The 21911-nt window shown below is 30.0% G+C and overlaps 1 protein-coding gene across 1 annotated transcript in view; it reads left to right on the top strand.

Annotated features, from left to right (window-relative positions):
- dre4 (SPT16 homolog, facilitates chromatin remodeling subunit dre4) overlaps positions 1-21911 on the top strand; it is a 122529-nt gene that overhangs the window by 60358 nt on the left and 40260 nt on the right. Inside the window, exons 14-16 of the mRNA XM_085825766.1 lie at positions 1991-2073; positions 12639-12709; positions 15057-15184. Of these exons, the coding sequence (XP_085681892.1) occupies positions 1991-2073; positions 12639-12709; positions 15057-15184 (282 nt within the window). The remainder of the gene's footprint in view (positions 1-1990; positions 2074-12638; positions 12710-15056; positions 15185-21911) is intronic.

The raw sequence follows: 21911 nt of genomic DNA, 5'->3' as shown, positions 1-21911 counted from the left end.
AATTTCTGTATCGAAACTAACTTGTCAATCGGAATTTTTTCGTTTTCAATTTCTTCACTATCGGAAACGGTATTTTCTAGATCTAGAACCATACTACAGATTTCGACATCCGTTAATTGATTGATGATTGGAGCATTGTCGTCGCAGTGAAAAACTTTTTTTATATCATCTTCATTTATTACCTCTTTTCCACATTTCTTTACAAAATCAAATAGCTGGAAAATTTCACCTTTAATTTGCGATGTCCTAAAACCTTAAAATTTGCGGCTATCATCTTCATCGTCCTCACTATGAAATATGGTAGCTGGCCATAAATTATGCCAAACATTTTTAAACGTATCTGGAGACACATCCTCCCAATGCTCATGCATAAAGCATACCAAAAAAAAAAAAAGTTGTGGCTTTGAGGTCCGAATTATAGATCATTCTGGATAATGGACATCCAGATTACGAACTTTGTACTGTATATCTTAAGTTGTGCTTCCGAGACATGAAAAACGCAATTTGAATTTTGTCTAGAACTATCTCATATTTATTTTTGTGCAGTGTGCAAACTAAATGAACGACTTCAGAAAGAGCAGCAGGAACAATGATTTTACTAGTAAATAAAGCTAATGGAAATTGTTAAAATTTATTGAATATGACTAGAGACATGTAGACATCTGGAAGGACTTGGACATAGAGCCTTCTCAGCAACTCTGATATTACAGATCTGATACTGTATAACAAACACTGAAACTGTGTATATTTGTCTCATTATAGAAGCATGAGACTATAATGAGATCTAACCATGCACATACATAATTGTTATCAATATTAATATTTAATTATACACATCGCTTTCCGAAAACTGGTTGGCGACTAATTTTTCATATTAAATTAAGGCAGCAGCAATTTTGAAAATGGCAGTTCAGTAAGAATTTCATAAAAGAGCAATGATTCAATAAAATTTAAGGAGCAAGAAACATTCATAGCAAAACATTTACTTTTCTGAAATCCTTTTTTGGGGGGCAGCTGTACTTTTACCTATCTGCTAGTCTGTTTTTGCTTATAAATATGTCAGAATTGCAAAAATCTGGCATTTTGTGCACTGTTATTCTCTCATATACACAACACTCTTGTGTTCACTTAAACAAGATCATCGAATTGTACGAATTTGATTATGGCTCACAAATTTCGATCATTTACATTATACAGCTTCATGGAATGTGAATTTTTGTATTCTCTACTGTCGGATGAAATGTCGTATTTCTGAAAAAATCCAGTGCTTTTATTTTATCAGTTGGCAAACTGCACAATCCCATAACATTTGAAAATGAAAATTCAGCACGATCGCATGTATTTTGGTTGCCAAAGATACATTTTACCTATGTTATAAGTTGCCTATTTTAGTGATATAGCATGTTGCCCCATGAATACTTTGAGGAAGGGGTGTAGATAATCAGAAAGTACCTTTTTACCTTTATGTATGGTTATTTGATACTTCAGCATTATGATAATGAAGTGCAGATAAAATGCTGTACCACAAATTTTTCATTTTTGTTTCCTATGATATTAAATGAAAGCATCTTTGTTCCAAATCAAAAAATGCTTTTCCAATCATACCAGGAGTATCATTTTAGATCTGTAGAACTAATAAATTTGTCATTAAACTAGATGTGATAAATTAGTTTCCTTAATTGTGTTACTTGAAGTATCAAATTTACGAACTTTGAATTTAATATTCTTACTATGTTATATAAAAATGCAATCCTTTTATGGTACCTTTTAGTTTTGTGTTTATTGGCCTACTTTCTTCAATTACTATTAAATTGAAATGAATCTTTTCAATTACAAATTTGTATTATATTTATATTATATATTAATAATATGTAGAGTGTAATGCAGGGGAAAAGCAATCTATGTATTATTTTAAAATGATTGTTACATTAGCTTCTTAATATTTGTTTTCATTATAGTTAGATAGAATTAACAATTTTTTAAATTGTAGGGTCCGCAAGTCTAATATATCATATAAGTCAGTTGGGCAACTCCCGAAAGAACCTGAACTGAAAGAACTTAAAATTTTTGTTGGTAAGTAGTTTATTTGCTCTTTCCATGCTTGGTTGGGAGATAAAATTAAACATGGACAATTTTATAGCGAAAACTTTTCCAGAGATAGAAAAAATTAAACTTAAACACATGGTGAGAAATATTACATACCTGTGTATAACAAGTTTAAAGGAGCAGCTTTGTGTATATTTCATTAACATACTATGTAGCTAAAAAGCAAGAAGCAAAGCAGAGAAATACAAAGTATGATGCACTGCATATTAAAATAATGAATCTCAGATTTACCTCATATCATCTGAGTTGGTATTTTGATTCTATTGATATTGCAGTAGAGGCTCCTAGCAGCAAACCAGAATAATGAGTAAAGTGAATTGCATGGATTTTGTTTTCACCATATACATAGAACTCTAATTTAGTACGCATCCAGTATCGTCTATAACTGGATTTTTTTTTTAAATCATTTGCGTGTTAAAGAGAATTATACTTTTGATTTGCTTCAAAACATAAGATTTGTAAGTTAGGTATTGTGAAGCACGTGAAGGACATATGCCTTCATAGAGTATTTTTCTGAGAAATTGATCATATTCATGTTGCACATGAGGAAAATGAAATCTACACACGCACACACACACACACACACACACAAAAAAAAAAAGCCTGCCGTTTCTCTGGGTTTGAGCCCAGATAAAATTACTAGTATTCAATTCCTTAACTATTCAACTACTGTGTGAACTGTAATATCTTAAACTGTGTCATTAATTGAGCAATGCTGTAATAGTTGTTAACAGTTTAATGATGGTATTGTGACCTCTCTGTAACACATCTCAGCATATTATTAGCTAACATAAGCTAAAAAGGGAAATGTCAGGTGCTAAGAAAATACTGTATAATTTTAATTTAATAGTTTTTCCATAACAGGAATAATTTGCAACCATTTTTACCTTTGGATACATAACATGCATTTTGAAAACTTCATCTGGAGCATTGCTAGATACTGTTGGGCATCACTTTCCGATAAAAAGTAGAGGTATTAAAAAAAAAATTTTTTTTTTTTTAAATATTAAAAAAAAGAAAGAGGGAAAGAAAGAAATTGTTACAAAAAGATTTGTAAACTGTAGTAAAAATCACGTATTCACTTTCCTACTTACTCTTTTAGTGTTTAAAATATGTATGCCACAAATTAAAATTAATGAGATTTAATAAACAGTAAAGGTTTTATTTTTTAAAAAATTTGCTTAATCAAAAAGTGCACGAAAATTTGTTTATAAAAAATTTTGTTTCTAGGGAAGGAATCCCATTCTGACTCATCAGGAATGTAATTTTGATGACATTTTAAAAACAAATAATTTTAACATTTTTTCCTTGCTTAATAACTGCTATGTGAAATAGCCATTTGCTTATTTTTTACATTCATTCATTTTGTTGAACATCTAATGTACTAAGTGCTTAAATCATCAAGGGAATTTATCAGTATCCTTATATAGCATCCTTCTCAGCAAAATACACATCTAAGAAAAATTGTTAAAATTAATCAGTAAAGGATGTTACATTAGACAAAATAAATAAGGTAGGTAGTTTTTGAATAATTTAACCAAAAATGATAGTTAATTCAACCTTCTAATATGAATAAAAATTGAGAAAGTGGTCTATTTTCTCTCCCCCCCCTCTTTTTTTTTTATTTTTTTTATTTTTAAACCCCAGAAGGGCTATTAATCTTAAAACTTCAAACCACTATAAGCGGCTGTTTCACTTTTAAATTGTTGAACCTGAAATATTATCGCCCAGTATTGTATTTAAAGAAATTAAGTAGTGAAGAATCTGCATGTATGTATGTATGTATGTTTATTGCATTGTGAAAAAACAATAACTAGAACCATCAAATTTTGAATAACGTAATTCTAACCTGAGTATGAGCCTTGAAGCCCAAATCTTGAATTATGAATTTATTGTTTATTATCTTTTACATATATTTTATGAAGAAACTCGGCAATTTCAAAGTAAGCAGTTGCTACACACTGTGTCGAATAAAATATTTTTATGTCCCTCGCACGAGACTGTATATTGGAAATTCTAAAGATAACCCAGGCAGCATGCATTCGTAAATTGCACGAGAAAAATACGTGCAATTTACGAATGGCCTTTCGTATAAAAAACGTCCAAGTTGAACGTAAAAATATCATAAAAAGTGTCCAGTGGCAATTACTAAATATTTACGTATATTTTTACATTATACTATACGTAACTTTTACGTAAAATTTAGGTATATTTACGCGAGAGACTACTGTTCATTCGCTACTTTTACGTATAATATACGTAAATTTCAGGGATTTACGTATATTTTTAGTAAAAATTTACGTATATTTATCGCATATACGTAAATCTCAATTTTTTGCTTCACGTATGCGTATATATTTAGTAAAAATTTACTTAAATTTCCCCGATTTTTTGCTGTATATAAACGTATATATTACGTAAAAATTAAGGTAGATATTTTCTGTATTTTACGGTACAAAAACGTATATATTTGATAGAAATTAACGTATATATTTCCCGTAATTTACGGTACAAAAACGTATATATTTGATAGTAATTGACCTAAATCTTCCCTATGTTTTCTTTGCATATGCGAATGACTGGTAAAAATTTAATCCAATGTATTCTCCACTTTACTGTGTATAGATGCACATTTTTTAAATCTCCAATTACCTTTTCACTGCATTTTTCATAAAATGTACTTATTTTAATCTCGTATTTTTTATATAAATCTATGCAAAAACTTTCTCTATGCTATGATTAAAAGGTAAAATAATTTTTATATCAAATTCTTACATATCTGCATTTTAGTTATGTACAGCAATATGGAATATATATAACTGAAAAATTTAAATGCACTAGTAAATGCGCAAAAAAAAAAAAAAAAAAAAAAAAATTCTATTAAAAAATTATGTAACACTTAAAGGCTGAAAATTACTTTTAATATTTCATTTCAAAGTGACTACAAAATATGCAATAAATTTCGTAAACATCAATTCTGTGTTTTAAATCAATTAATGCTATCGTTCATTTGCATTTTTGTTTACTAAATTCATTTCATAAATTTAAATTTAGTAAACAACTGTAGCAAACAGTTGTTTACTAAATAACACTTTAAATAAATTATTTGCTTTTCCAAAGGACATTTTCTTATGCCATGTAAATGAATGATAGCATTAATTGATTTAAAACATAGAACTCAGGTTTACAAAATTTATTGCATATTTTGTAGTCACTTTTAAATGAAATATTAAGCGATTTTCAGCCTTTTAGTGTTATGCAATTTTTGAATAGAAATTAATTTTTTTGCATTTAAATTTTCCAGTTATATATATTCCATATTGCTGTACATACCTAAAAGGTGGATATGTAAAAATTTGATATTAAATTAATTTTATCTTTTAATCATAATATGCAGAACATTTTTGCATAGATTTATATAAAAAATAAGAGATTAAAATAAGCACATTTTACGAAAAATGCAGTAAATAGATAATTGGAGCACTTTACACAGTAAAGAGGAGAAGACATCGGACTAAATTTTTACCAAAGTCATTCATATATGCAAAGTAAACATAGGGAAGATTTAGGTCAATTATTATCAAATATATAAGTTTTTATACCGTAAAATACAAGGAATATCTACGTTAATTTCTATCTAAAGTACAATATAGTTAATTAACAAATTCAGTAAACGAATGTAGCACAAAAGAAAACATCATACGTTTAGATTATTTGAATGAGTGTGCTAAATTTTAAAATTGTTAAATATAGACCAGGAAATTGTAGAAAACTTACCTTTTCCAATAGTTTACCAAGTTGACTTTGTTATTTTCCTTGAAGATGAATGTTTAATGTCACAAATATTTCATTCATATCTTCAGATAATACACAAATATATACATATTTATTTATTAAAATTCAGTTTATCCCAAACATGTTAAAGAAAATATTAATTTACATGCAAGTTAATCGAGTAGCTTCTGTTTTAATTACACACATAATTATGATATGTAAAAATTTTACATTTATCAGTCAATCTTGCAATGTATTGTAATCTATTATTGTTGTCTTTCTCAGTTTAAAATCTTATAAATATATTAGATCAGTACTAAAAGTTCACCTCTACAAAAGAAATGCTTTATTGAGGTATTTTTAAAAAGTTCCCTTTTACAATGTAACTGTTAATTTCATACATACGTTCGTAAAATTATGCAAATTCAAAATTACCTAAATATGTTCTTTATTTTATCTTATATACCAGATAAAATTTCAAAAAGTTAATTTTCTTAGGAATATTGAATTTTTTAATATTTATCTCGTGACTTTTTCTATAACATCATTATAAATGTGCATGTTGATGTGGACATACCAATTATTTTTTTCATCAAATAGCTTTATAGTATTAAATGATTTAAAAAGAGGCAACTGGACAAAAGCAATTAGAAGTTGGCTAATTTTTTATTAATTTGTTGTCAAATGCTGTGCATTTTAGATTATGCTGATATGATGACAATGAGTTATTTAAATTATAAAATTATTATGAACATATCCCACATAAATTAACAAGTATAAAATTTCAAGTTGTTTGAAGTATTATGAACTGTAATACTTGCAAAAGAAATACACATGAAATTAATTTAAGAATTAGGTTTATTTTACAGGTATTCAAAAACTGCAATTACTGTTAAACAATAAAAACTAACATTAAATCTGAAGAGCATATTTTTTTCAAAAAAAAAAAAAAAATTCAACGTAGACTTCATGCAGCTTCGCCATATTTGTTCTATAGTTCGCTGTCTTTAATATCCAGCTCGATTTTTGTAACAGTGAATTCTTTGTCACCCTATGTTTTGAGAACAGCTCCTAAACAAGAAAAAGAAAAATTTGTAATAATTTCACACTTCAGATGTTTTCAGTTTTTAAATATAGTTGAAGTATTAAAAGATGCATATAAAATGCACCGAGTATTTCATATTTAAAAATTTACATTTCAGTAATTAAAAATTTAATTTCATACTATCAGACAGTAAGCTTCAATTATATACCTTACACAGTGCCTATAATTTCAAGTGAAAAATACTTAAGATTTGTTTAGAACTGCAAGCTTGAGAAAGTCTTTAATGGCTTTGTTTGTATTTAAGTACATGAGAAAAAACTTAATTTTGTATTAATTATATTTCATTACCCTTTTCAAATTTACTCCTACATATAGTAAAGAATATTCGCTTTCTTACAGATAACTTTTTCTTAAATAAAGAGTAAGCAGAAAACTAATCACAACACTATATACATATAACAGAATACTTCATAAACATATACATGTCATTAACAATTAACATTAAACTGGCAATCCTTGTAGGTTATACAGGTTAACCCTAACATAGGTTATAGAGGGCACTAAGATAGAGAGTATTAATCCCACACTAGGGACTCTAACATTTGGTAGGAACAGTTTGAAACGTGAAACAGATATTTATAGTGAACCAATGCAAAACAAAAACAATAGTTCTTTAGGGACAAAGCCCCTTTGGACTATTAAATTACGACTAAATTAACAGCTTTTAGCCATTTTTTCTTCTTGCAAAAAATAGACATACATAATATTTTTAGAAAATAACAGTACTTTAAGCATGCAATTTCCACATATTTAACACAATAATTCATTCTAGCTCTGTTGCAATACTGGCTAAGGTACTCCTCCGTTATTATTACGGGATTCAGAAATGTACAATGAAACCTCGAGATACGAGGAAAGTATGAGCAAAATACGAGATTAATTTGAGTAACGAGCAATGAGCCAGGCTGTTGGTATGGATGGCGTCATTTCCCTATCCGGCTCAACTCGGGGATTTCCCTCGTCAGATCGCTCAGTGTTCTTTTATGTACGTGTTTGTGTACTTGCAAGTTAATTGTTTTGACATTTAACGTGAAAATAATTATTTCAAGATGCTCACAAGAAGATTGTTGCCTCAGATAGTGCTGCAAAGAAAAATAAGGAGGCCATGGCCGTTGATATCAAGAAAGAAATCGTAGATAAACATAAGCATGGTGACGGAATTGGCGAAGACTTGCGGCCTTTCAACATCGAAAATCTATACTATTCTGAAGAAGCAGGAAGAAATTAAGAAACCTGATGTAGCCAAAGGAATTATCGTAGCTTCCAAGCACCATAAAAGTACTCCTAGATGTTGAGAAGCTGTTGTTGGTGTGGATTAATGAGATTGAGTTAAAATGTTGGTAACAAAGTTAAACTATTGTTATATTATTTACCAGTGTTATTTATTAGGAAAAATTGACTTGATATTAAAATGTTGATATTTTTTGGGGTGTGGAACGGGTTAACTGAATTTCCATTATTTTCAATGGGGAAGCTTGTTTCTAGATACTAGAAATTCGCTATACCAGTTGAATGCTGGAACGAATTAAACTCGTATCTCGGGGTTCCACTGTAGATATGTAAGCATGTGTATATGCATGTATGCGCATATATGTGTATAAGTATACACATACATACATAAAGAATATACACATGCACACACGAGCACCTACATTTAAAAATGCATGCATATAAACACACATTTCTGAATCTCCTGATAACAGAAGAATACCTACATGAATCATAGGATTTACATTATTCAGTTTCATTAGAATTCTTAAATGCAGAGGATTTACATTAATCAGTTTTATTAGAATTCTTAAATGCAGAGGATTTACATTAATCAGTTTTATTAGAATTCTTAAATGAAATCTTCAGTATCCAAAAATTCAGTTTCATTTCCAGCTGAAACTGTATCAGGACAATCTCATTTATATTATTTCCCTCTAACAACTGAACATTTTGAAAACCTTTTCTATTCCATGGAAAACTAATGCTACATTAAACATACATTTTCTAAATCTGAAAATTTTAAGTTAGCTTAGAAACTGTAATCATTCTTAAAAAAGTTTAGAAACTGTAATCATTCTTAAAAAAGTTTGATTTATGCAGATGTTAGATCAATAAAATTACTTTCCTGTGAAAAAGTAATATGGCATTGAACAACACGATTTTACACATCAAGATATACTGAGTGAAAATTCCTGAAATGTTTTATTTCTTTGTATCTCTGCAAGAATTGTATAAATAAGACTACCTCCCTTTTTTATATTTAAAAAAAAAAAAAAAAAATGTTTAGTAAATACTATGAAGAAAATTGGCTACATTATTTACAGTTCATAATTAATAGAAAATAAATCATTTCTTATCTTATCAGAATTTATTTTTATCACATTCATAAACAGTACTAATTTAAACAAACATACCATTATGATTTCAATAACTAGAAATAGAAAATCCAAATCTGCATCTTTGATGGTCTAGTAGATTGGACGTCTCGTTTACTACAATTCAGCAGGGTGCTGACTCCCCAGACTGTAATATATATATATAATTAATTTACAAGGGAAAAAGCAACAAAAATATAAACAATTTCTTGGTTTTATATAAGCATTTCTGCACATTTACAATTTAAATTTTTTTAACTATCTAGTTATATCAAAATACATGATTTTGTAAAATATAATTCAAATAATTTAAGGTATTTGAGATCAAATACTAATTTTTCAATAAATTTTATCATGCAAGTCTAATAATCAACATAACTATCAAGTTTTGACTTTGAAAATTATGTTTAGAAAAACTTGAAGCTGCAGTAAATAGTAATAAATTTATTCAAAACTGAAAGTAAAGCATTCTTACTTTATTTTCTTTCTTTAACTATGGCAGATCTTTTAAAACAACAAAATCAAACAAACAAAAAAGAAATGCATTCATGAAAGGACTTAGGACTTACTTATTATTCATGAAAGGATATATTTCAGTAATTACTAGTGTATAAAAATTCAGTATATATATAAAAAAAAATGAACACAGATTTGGAACAAAGTACCTGTGTTTCTATGGCATAAAGTTTCCTTTTTTAATAGCACAATATTTTTGAGTTAAAGATTATATATTAAAGCAAATTTATAAAACTAAATTCAAAAATAAGAAATTAAATTATTTTTAGGGAAAACACTAAGCAAATAAAAAATTTTGAATTTCATAAATAAATGAAAGTTACATGCTTTATTTTTTGGCATAAGGTAGATAATATTTCCATAACAGATTTCTGAACAATTAGTCATGTTAATATTGCCTTTCTTTTTCCATTAAAAGCTATTTCCTGCTTAATTACAGTATGCTTTAAGATAAATATTAAAACGTTTGAGTAAAAATAATATAACTATAAAAAGGTGAGACACATACAAAAAGGAGTGACACAAACAGTAAGAAACAGACTAGTGCAAAATTTAACAGTACCAAATCCTGAAAATGAATCATTAGGCACGTACACAAAAGAACAACACATAGAAAATCACATTTCCTACACAGACGCTATTTATAAAATTTTATAGAGGTGAAAAAAGTACGAGTATTAAACACTAAAAATATAAAATATTCACTTATTTTCTTCAAATAATTAGTAACTTCCATGGATTCAGTCACAAACGCCAATCCACGAATAAACAGTATTCTTTGCGACTTTACCATTCTTTTCGACCGCCATTGCTGAGTGCTGACTTCACAAATATCCCGCCACAACCGGAAGTAGAAAGTGTCTGCTTTGCCATTGGTCAGTGAACAAGAATTGCAACGCTTTTTTTTTCTTTATAATTAAACATATTAAGAAAGCCTCTAAATTAGCATATGAAATAAACTTACTTTTGCATTATATAAATTTATATTCACAGCATCTCTGTATTAAGGTAATAATTAAATTTTTCTACGAAAAATAGAAATGTCTGTATATGCGCATGCTCAGTGTATAATCGTAAATCCGGTTAATTTTTATAGCGTAAAATTAACTATGCAAATTTTGAGTTCATTTAACTGGACCCTTGTACTTATTCTGTAGATCTCCATATTAAGAATGTCTTTAACTCTTTTAGGAAAAATATAAAATATAATGTAATTACTTATTTACATTATTTATTAATTTTTTCCTCATATAAAAATTATTAAAATCGCTATATCATTTTTTCCGTACATTAAACAAAATTTAAAAAAATTAGTCTCATATGATTTTTATAACAAAGATTAAAGGAACTGAAATATATGTAAAATATCAGGATTCAGCATGCAATTTCGTAGTTATTATTATTATTATTAAATAAAAATATTAGTATATCTTTGATTATAATTAATGATCCTTTGATCTACATTAAACTATTGTTCAAGAAGTTAAACGTTTTCGAGCATCTTCTGCTGTATTTATTATTCTATTCCTCGACATGAAAGATTTGCTAGTCTTATTCCAATTCAATTGCCCACATTTGCTAAATAAAATAAGGAGAGTATTGTACCAAACTCAGTAAGTACACAAATTTAATATACAGCTTATTCCAGTTAAATGGGTAATAGGATTTTCATAAAAGAAATTAAATTGTGTAAATTAATATAAGTGTTGATATGGATAATTAATCTAAGGGTTGATATGAATAAAAATAACAAATTTGATATAAGAAAATAAATAAGTTATTTTGAAGATGTTTGAATTAAGAAAATATAATTTTTTGCAAAAATGCACGTAAAGATTTAGCTCACATGTTAAAATTTATAGAAAAATTTTAGCCTCATATATGAATGCCCCTTTTTTCATGTTCGTGGACAAGGAAAACAAAGTGAAATGCCAGAAATACACTAAATATTTTGAATTAATAAACTTCATTTTCATTCTTTTTAGACTTCGTATAATATCCGTAAAAGTGACGAATGAAATATACCATAAAGGCAGTAGTTTCTTTCAGAACATTCGGATTCGTATAATATCCGTAAAAGTGACGAATAAAATATACCATCATGGCGGTAGTTTTATCAGTACATTCGGATTCGTATAATTTTCGTAAAAATAACGTGTGGAAAATAACGATCAAGAGTTAACAGTAACTTCAGCCTTTTTCATTCGTATAAATTTCGTAAAAGTAACGTGCAAAAAATACCATACCCTTATTTCACCAAAATTATACGTATATTTTTGGAGACGTGCTGCCTGGGAAGCTGCTTTTAAGAGCAGAGGGGCACTGGCCCAAATTATCTCAAAATGTATATTTATGTATGTCTAAATGAAAAAAAAATGTCTCTTTGGCCATTATATAAAATCTGAAAGCTTCCAGATTTTTTAAATTCAATAAATTATTTTTTATTATTGTAAATTCTGCAACTAAAAACTGTCTGAGTTATCTCGGTTGGGTATAGCTGGAAAAAAAATTCTTGGAAAGTATTTACTCTGGTACCCAGAAATAATTTAGTTTGGTTGTATCTGAGTTAACTCGGGTGATTGCAATAAAATATTGTTTAAGTTGGGGGGGAGGGGAATATTTTAAAACAAAGTTCCTCGACAGATGTAGATGTGTGTAGTCTTGGATTTAATAGCTTCTGTGTTGCTTCTTTTTTATCCATTATTAAGCTTAGTTATAAAATAACATTTTTGTAACAGTTATATACTGTAACTTTTTCCCCTTTTTATTAGATAAGAAATATGAAACTGTCATTCTGCCACTTTTCGGAGTGAATGTTCCTTTTCATATTTCTACTATAAAGGTATGTATAAATGAAATATTAATTTTTTGTATTATGTGCTGATTGCTTTTTAAAGAATTTGGTTTAACAATGTCTAAAAATTATGTTCTAAAAGCATTATATTGTTTAGTTATTCAATAAATAATTATTTTTTTGGTACTTGTATTATCGCAGTGACATGAAAATTGGGAAAGGTCCCCAACCCAAGTTGCACTAGTCGTTCTTGCAGAATTCTGAAGTAATTACACTATTTAATTTAAGTGTCAGATATAAATTACAAATTTAGTACATAAAAAGAAACTTGTATAAATATTCATTCGAACTTTTAGATTAACTCACAAAGCCATTCATTAATAACTGCGCCAGTTATTTTGGCATCCAAAATCTGCTAAAGGCATTTAAAAAAGTATCTTTCTATTTTACTTGAAGTTCTGTCTTGAGTGCAATTCGTACAGATTTAATGAAGGTAATTATTCCAGTTTGTTGTTGTTTTGCCAATTGTATTCATCTGCTGTTTTCTAACATATGTTAATACGCTCAACCAACTGTGTGACCAAATATGATTCTGCAATCCTCAGACATATTCCTTTTTGAATGGATAATTTCTTGGCACATTTTTACTTCCTTGTACGAAGTAAAAAGGAAGTATTGTAATCACGAAAAATTTTGGATATCGTATGTCAACAAAAATATTCGGTTTGACCGCTATCGAATTCAGTTTAATGTTTTTGCGTGGCATCTGTACATAAGGACAGAATAAAGGACTCTTTTTCCTCGACAAAATTATAAAACTAAGTTAAAATTGATTCTGAAGAGAATTTTTCGTGGCATCTATGCGTACATGCGTATGTATGTATCTCACATAACTCAAAGACGAGTAGCCTCAGAACGTTGAAATTTTGTATATAGGACTGCTATAACATGTAGATGTGCACCTCCTATTTTGGTTGCAATCGGCCACACTAGAAGTGCATGAATATATATATATTCACTCTGTTACTCGGCTCATTGATCGCAGTTTCTTTATTCTTATATGTTTGCAACTTGTGCGTTTTTTGCTATAAAAATGATTGAATTATGTTGTTCTTATCTTCCGGTTAAGGTTTTTACATCTTTAGTAAATCTGCAAGCAATATTTGTATAATTATCAACAATTTAAAAGTTGTTTGAGTGCGGCCAAGGCTAATTATTTTTGCGAAAGCGGCCATGTTTATTTACATTTGAAACTCTGCAGAATAACAGATTTGTTGCTAATCTAGAGAAACTAAGCTTCGACACAACAAAAATAACGCCTTCATTTATTATTGCGAATTAAATCGTGCTTAATCCTTTCTGGAATGTTTTCGAGGAAGTAAGTGTTAAGGATTTACCTCGTAATTTTTAATATAGATATTTTGAGTTTTTATGTATTTTTGCCTTGTCGCAAAATGAGAACTGGATTAATTGAATGAGAAATACTGAATCGTCTGTGAAAAACTATTTCTTTTTTGTTTTGTTTGCTTAATTTCTTTTATACATCATTCTAGATTTATTATAGTATTTGCATAGAACATGTGGCAACGATTAGATAATTCTTCAAATGATATAAATTTTGAGCATTCTGAGTTATAATATGAACGAAATATAACATTGTTAAGTGAACCTAGTGCCAGAATGTCGCTATGGTTAAAAAAAAAAAAAACATGAATTTTTTGTTATTAAAATTTTTATGTATATATAGTATTTATTCTGTTGGGGCTTATGCACTGTCGATGATGTAAATTTAATTCAGTCCAATAAGTGTAAATGAAATGTAAGAAAAAATGCATATAATTTAATATTCCGTACAAGGAAGTCATGTGTTGTACACATCAGAATTTTTTCATGTTGCATTGCCATTTTATTTGTTTAAAGTATGATATCATTCCTATTAGTGCACACTCCTGTTTAATGTTAGGATCCTATAACTTTGAAGCATAACATAAGGCAGGTCCCAAACTTAAATCTCCTTTCTGCCTCTTCTATTTTCCACAATGCAAGAAAAAGCAGTAACTGTTAATTTATATCCTTGTTCATCAAAACAAAAAATAGTTTATTGGGAATCATTTGGGATTACTTTCGACAAGAGCACAGAACTTGTCAGTGTGTTGTGCTGTCACGCTTATCCATAATTTGTGCTGAATTGTACTGCTTGGTGACAGTTTCATGGCCAATGGGATAATACATAAGTACCCTTTTTCTTTATCAGTATTTTGCTTGGAAAAGTGTGAAATCTGAATTGCTGAAATATTTTAAAGCTTGGAATATTTTAATAATTTATTTCATTAAAACTAGATAGATTTGATTTTTATTTGCTGAAGAATATATTATTTGTGTTTTTAATTTGTAGAATATCAGTCAGTCCATTGAAGGTGATTTTACCTATCTTCGTATAAACTTCTTTCACCCAGGATCTGCTCTGGGACGCAATGAAGGCAATTTATTCCCTAATCCTGAGGCAACATTTTTAAAAGAAATGTAAGTTTGCATGCTTCATCATTCCTTATAATGCAAAAAACTACTTAAAATTATGCATGATTTATTTGCAAAATTAGTTATCGTAAAATAATTTTTTAATAGGAAGTGTAAGTAAAAAAAAAACCTTGATAATTTTTCATGCATTTAACATTTTAAAAATGTATTTTGTGAATTATCTAGGTACAGGGCTTCTTACACATTTTTCAGTCACCCCTTTTTATCACAGATTTTTCTTTCTTTCTTTCTTTTTTTTTTTTGCGACCTCAAGAACCCCCATAATATTTATGAAAAATTTGTGGGACCTCATAACTATTGCAGTTTTAGGTCATTATCTTTAATTTCTAATTTTAAGACATTGAACAATGCGAAAATTTTAAATAAGTAACAGACGAAATGACAGTGTCGTATGCAAAGCAACGAAATGAACGATTATATTATGAAAAGAATGCGTCGCAATGTTTCTTTTTTTTTTTTCTTTTTCTGTACTATTTTATCTTTATCTACTTTCAGATACATTGTGTAAAAATATTTGGTAACTGTAAAATTATAAGTTATTGAAATCAAAACTGCTAAAATTTTTGCCAACCCACAGTTTAAGAAACTGATATAGTATAATAATAGAATTATTGTGTCGTGCTGTGTTATTTAAACTACTTTATTTTTTAACATACAATAACATGCCGAAAAATTTTTAATTTAGAAGTCAAACAACAAAAATCATCGTTATGTTTTTCAAATTTTCACCGCACTAGTTTCAATGGTTTTACCAAACCATTATCCTGAGCTGCAAAAGTGCAAATGAACAAGAACGAGAATTAAAACAATTTCCTTAAAGGCTGCAGGCAAAGATAGATTGGAATTAGGGTCATTAGCTAGAACAGAAAGATTTTTTTTCAATGTGAAATGCCTCTAAAAAATCTAACTTTTACCAATGGAAGATGTTTTTGAATAATTTTGGCTACAGAAAAATTGAAGGTGTGATTTTCGGATCAACAATGCTGGACATCGGAAGACTTCTGTGTTTCCTTTTTACTAACATATTCCTCATATTCCTTAACATTAAATTTTAAGGCTCTTTTAGTTTGGCCAGTCCAAGTTAAACCACACTGGCAAAAATCCTGTTAATACCCCAGGAATTCATATCCGGAATGAGGTCCATGAGTATGGAACTCTGAATTTTATTCATGGGTGAATAAACGACCCGAAAGTTAAATTTCTGTAAAATATGTGCAATTTTATTGCTAATTGATGGAAAGATGGAAATGATAACAGAATTCTTATAATCTCCTAAAACAAGAGTGTGCCATTTGTTGTGTTGAGATGAGAATTTTTTAACTGCTTGATTAATAATTTTGGGTGAAAAGCTCCTATCAGTAGCTTCTGCTTTAGAATAATTTAGTTCTTCATCAAGAGACAGTTTGGAAGAGCAAACTTGAAGTGCATGGAAAACATAGGAATAAAATGAAACTAACTTTTGTTTAGTCGGATGACATGATTTGAAGTGTGATGGAAGGAAGGTAAACCGATGACGGTTTATGGTAAGCCGTAGTACTGAAGTTGAATGTGTTTCGTGTGATCAGAATGTCGAGGAACGGAAGAGAATTGCATGTCTGAAGTTCAAAAGTGAACTGTATAGCAAGATCAGTGTAATTCATTGTTGAAAGAACTTTATTTAAATCATTTTTATTACCTTCGAACAGGGCAAAAGTATCATCTACGTAGCGAAACCGTACCGGGAAGTTTAAAGTTTCAAATAATTTTGTTTTATATTAATGCCTTTAGATATGAGCCAGGATGGGACTGAGCTGGCCTTCCATGGTCAATACCTTAGTTTACTTGTAATACATATTTTGGAAAACAAAATGTGTTTCTTTCAAACTGAGTGGGGGAAATTAGCTCATCAATTTCAATGCAAGGGAAATGAAACTCACGAAGTCTGGTTTCTAGACATCTTAATGCACCCTCCACTGGAACATTGGAGAATAATGATTTTACATCAAAAGAAACCATGAGTACATTTCTAGGAGAAATGCTTTTGACTTTTTTACAAACTCTGTTGATTTGTTTTTTTGGTGTAAATGTTATTGTCTAATAGAGTTGAAAATATAGAAACTAAATATTTAGCTAGCGAATATGAGGCAGTCATTTTTTCTGTTCTAGTTAACGACACTAATATCAGTCCATCTTTGCCTTCAGCCTTAAAGGAAATTGTTTTAGTTCTCGTTTCATCAACATATGGCACCAGTAGCCTAAGTCCTGTCCAGTCTTTCTTATCTAATCACTATATCTGATCTCCTTCATTTGCGCTTTTGCAGCTGAGAATAATAGTTCGGTAAAACCATCGAAACTATTCCTGTGAAAATTTGAAAACATAATGCTGATTTTTGTTGTTTGACTTCTAAATTAATACTTTATTTATGTTTAAACTAAAGCAAAAAGAGGACACTTATTTTTAAAATGTAACAGTCAAATAAAAAATTAAGGAACTTGCCGTCTCTTCTTGGAATTCATTCCATTTTGTTTTCCCTTTCAAATATCAAATTCATTTTCCAAATCTTTTTTAATGATTCATTGTAACACTAATCATCATATCAGAAGAATGAATTTATGATATTTATTGAAAGGATTTTATTTTAAGATATAAAAGTTCAGTAATTTGAAAAGTATAGACAATGGCAGAGAAAGCTGGGATTTTCTTGCTTTGGTTTTATTATTATTTATAAGTTACCTATTGAGAGAGGCTTGTGTTATTCAGAATCGGCAATGCAAGCAATTGGTCTCTGTAATATATAATGAGGTTTTCTTGCCCCCTTAGGACATAATGACAGTGTAGAACGTATACTTCTTTAAGAAAATAAACGTTTGCCCCTCTTTTTGCCACAGTTTAATTATTCCAGTTAATTAATGACATGTACAGAATTTAAAAATAGAGTAAATGTCAACATGAAAATGTAATTTTTAAATATAAATGTGTGATAACTATTGTAGATTTATGCATATGATTAAAAAAGAGTGAGTGTTCAGTTAGATGTTTTAAATGATTCAGAAGTAAGACTATAATTTATTGGCACTGTCAAATATATGAAGGAAATTTTAACTTATTTTTGCTGTGCATAATTCCAATATGTAATAGTTCAATTTAAAATTGAAGAAAATTTGTATTACTTGCATTAATTAATACATAATTTATTTTGTTCACAAATAAATTATATGGAAACTTCAAAGCATTAAAAAACTTGTGAGAATCGTAAAGTTGTATTTTAATCGTCTTATGCATAGAATTTCAGAAAATGCAAAGTTGCAATTGCACTATTAATAATTGACCTTCTAAAAGACTGATTAGTTTTTAAAGCATAAATAATGTATGTTACCAACTCTGAAGAATCAAAATTGAAGTAATGAAAAAAGTTGCTAATTTTGGTACTTATGGTACGAGGCGTATTCGGAAACTAAGTACGGTTTTGGGGGAAAAATAGTAAAACAATTTTTTCGAATCCAATTTTATTTTTACATGAAAATACATGTCTTAAACTATTTTTCAACATAGTTTCCGCCAATGATCAAACACTTGTCATAGCGGGTGACCAGTTTTTGTATACCATTGTCAGAGAAACTTCCCACCAGTTTCGATAACCATGACTCCACAGCATTTTTCGTGTCATCGTCAGATCCAAAGCGCTTGCTACCAAACTCACGCTTTATGTGCAGGAACAAGTGATAGTCGGACGGCGCCAAGTCCGGGCTGTACGGCGGGTGATCGAACTGCTGCCAATGAAACTTTCGAATTAACGATTGAGTGACACCAGCAGTATGGGGCCAAGCATTGTCATAGAGCAACACAATTCTTTTACTGAGCATTCCTCTTTGTTTGTTTTGAATGGCACGCCTTAGTTTTGTTAAAGTCTCACAATATCGTGCCGCATTAATGGTTTCACCTCTGGGAAGAAATTCAGTAAGCAAAATGCCTTTCCTATCCCAGAACACAGTGCACATGATTTTTTGTGATGACATTGTCACTTTGAACTTTTGTTTTTTCGGAGAATGAGTGTGTCTCCACTCCATCGATTGTTGTTTCGATTCTGGGGTGAAATGACACACCCAAGTTTCATCACCTGTCACAATTTGGTTTAAAATGTTTTCTCCCTCATCACTGTACCGCGTGAGAAATGTCAGGGCACTACCAAGTCGCTTTGTTTTGTGAACATCAGTGAGCATTTTTGGAACCCATCGGGAACACAGTTTGTCATAATTCAAGCGGTCAGACACAATTTCGAACAAAACAGTACGTGAAATTTGTGGAAATGCCTCTGAAAGAGTTGACATTGTGAAGCGTCTGTTCTCATGAATTGCTTCATCAACTTTCGTTACCAAATCATCAGTGACAACAGAAGGCCAACCACTCTGAGCCTCGGCGTGGACATTTGTTCGACCTGCATTAAGCATTCTCACCATTCCATCACTTATCGCGTATTCACCGTAAACTTCTGTCACTTGACGATAAATTTCAGCCGGTTTAACATTCGTCGCGTTCAAAATTTTAATCGTGGCACGAATCTCACAGTCAGCGGGAGAACTAATTGTCTTAAACATTTTTAATGTGCCCAGCAAACTGAAAACACAACATAGAGCAACCAAAATGGCAACAATTGAAAGTCAGTGAACAAGAAAGACTAGTGCGCAAGCGCGGGACGCCTACCACAGCGCTGCGACGGCGCTAGAATGAAACGGTACTTAGTTTCTGAATACGCTACGTATTTTCATGGAACTGTGAGAGTTTGAGATAGCGTCAAAAATTGCCCTAGTGATTCCTGTGAAATTTTGAAGAAAAAAATTGCTCTTTGTTAAAAGGCATGGTATATTAAAACTTAGATAATTATAAACTATTATAGATTATTAAACTTAAATCATTATTAATTTGAGATTAGGTACTAATTCAGAAGTCAAACAACAAAAATCAGTGTTATATTTTCAAAATTTTCACAGGACTAGTTTCGATGGTTTTACCGAAACAACATCCTCAGCTGCAAAACCGCAAATGAACAAGATAGGAAAAAATGATTAGATAAGATAAGAAAGCTTGGACAGGAATAAGCAAGTGGCGCCATCTGTTGATGAAACCAGAACTAAAACATAATTTCTTTAAAGGCCGAAGCCAAAGATGGATTGGAATTAGGATCGATAACTAGAACAGAAAGATTTTTTTTTAAATGTGAAATGCCTCTAGAAAATCCAATTTTCCAATGGAAGATGTTTTTTGAATAATTTTGGCAGCAGAAAAATTGAAAGTGTAATTTTCAGACCAGCAATGTTGAGCAACAGAAGACTTCTGTGTTTCTTTTTTCTAACATATACTTCATGTTCCTTGACACGAAATTTTAAGGCTCTCTTAGTTTTGCCAATGTAAATTAAACCACACTGGCAAGGAATCCTATAAATACCCCAGGAATTCATATCTGGAATGGGGTCCTTGAGTATGGAACTCGGAATTTTATTGATTGGAGAATACACAACCCGAAGTTAAATTTCTGCAAAATATGTGCAACTTTATAGCTAATTGATGGAAGGAAGGGAATGACAACAGAATTTTTATAATCTCCTAAACAAGAGTGTTTCTTTTAGTATGTTGAGATGAGAATTTTTTGACTGCTTGATTAATAATGTTGGGTGAAAAGCCCCTGTCAGTAGCTATTGCTTTTAAATACCATATTTGACGGCATATAAGATGCACTTTTTTTCCTAAATTTGGTCTCAAAAAAGTTACCTGCGTCTTATACGTGAAGGACACAGTCTTATAGGTGAAGGTAATTGCATTCAATAATTGTTTATTTGGCTTTTACGAAACGTGAGAACTAAAAGAAACCACGCTATTGAAACTTTTTTTCCTTGTATGTCGCCGTCTAAATAAGGGAGTCTCTTATATGCTGTCAAATATGGTAATTTAGTTCTTCATCAAGGGCTAGTTTGGAGGAGAGCAAACTTGAAGAGCATGGAAAACATAGGAATAAAATGAAGCTAACTTTTGTTTAGTCGGATGACATGATTTAAAGTGTGGTGGAGGGCAAACCAGTGAAGGTTTACGGTAAACCGTAGTACTGAAGTTGGATGTGTTACGTGTGACCAGAATGTTGAGAAATGGAAGAGAATTGAAAGTCTCAAGTTCAAAAGTGAACTGGATAGCAGGATGAATAGAATTCATTGTTGAAAGAACTTTATTTAAATCATATTTATTACCTTCAAACAGGGTAAAAGTATCGTCTACGTAGCGGAACCATGCCGGGAAGTTTGAAGTTTCAAACAATTTTCATTCATAATAATGCCTGTAGATATCAGCCAGGATAGGACTGAGGGTGCTTCCCATGGCTAATCCCTCAGTTTGCTTGTAATATTTATTTTGGGAAACAAAATGTGTTTGTTTCAAACAGAGAGAAATTAGCTCATCAATTTCGATGCAAGAGAAATGAAATTCGCAAAGTCTGGTTTCTAGACATCTTAATGCACCCTCCACTGGAACATTGGTGAGTAATGATTTTACATCAAAAGAAACTATGGGTAAATTTATAGGAGAAATGTTTTTAACCTTTTTTACAAACTCTATTGAATTTTTTATGGTGTAACTGTTATTGTCTAATAGAGTTGAAAATCTAGAAACTAAATATTTAGCTAATGGATACGAGGCAGTACCTAAATTTGATACAATAGGGCGAAAAGGAATATCACTTTTATGAAT

The sequence above is a fragment of the Stegodyphus dumicola genome, chromosome 10 (genome assembly GCF_044657685.1).
Source record: "Stegodyphus dumicola isolate Sdum_Otavi_A_Nest chromosome 10, ASM4465768v1".
Classification (NCBI taxonomy): Eukaryota; Metazoa; Arthropoda; class Arachnida; order Araneae; family Eresidae; genus Stegodyphus; species Stegodyphus dumicola.
Note: the sequence above shows the minus strand (reverse complement) of the source record. Positions and strands in the feature narration are given on the sequence as shown.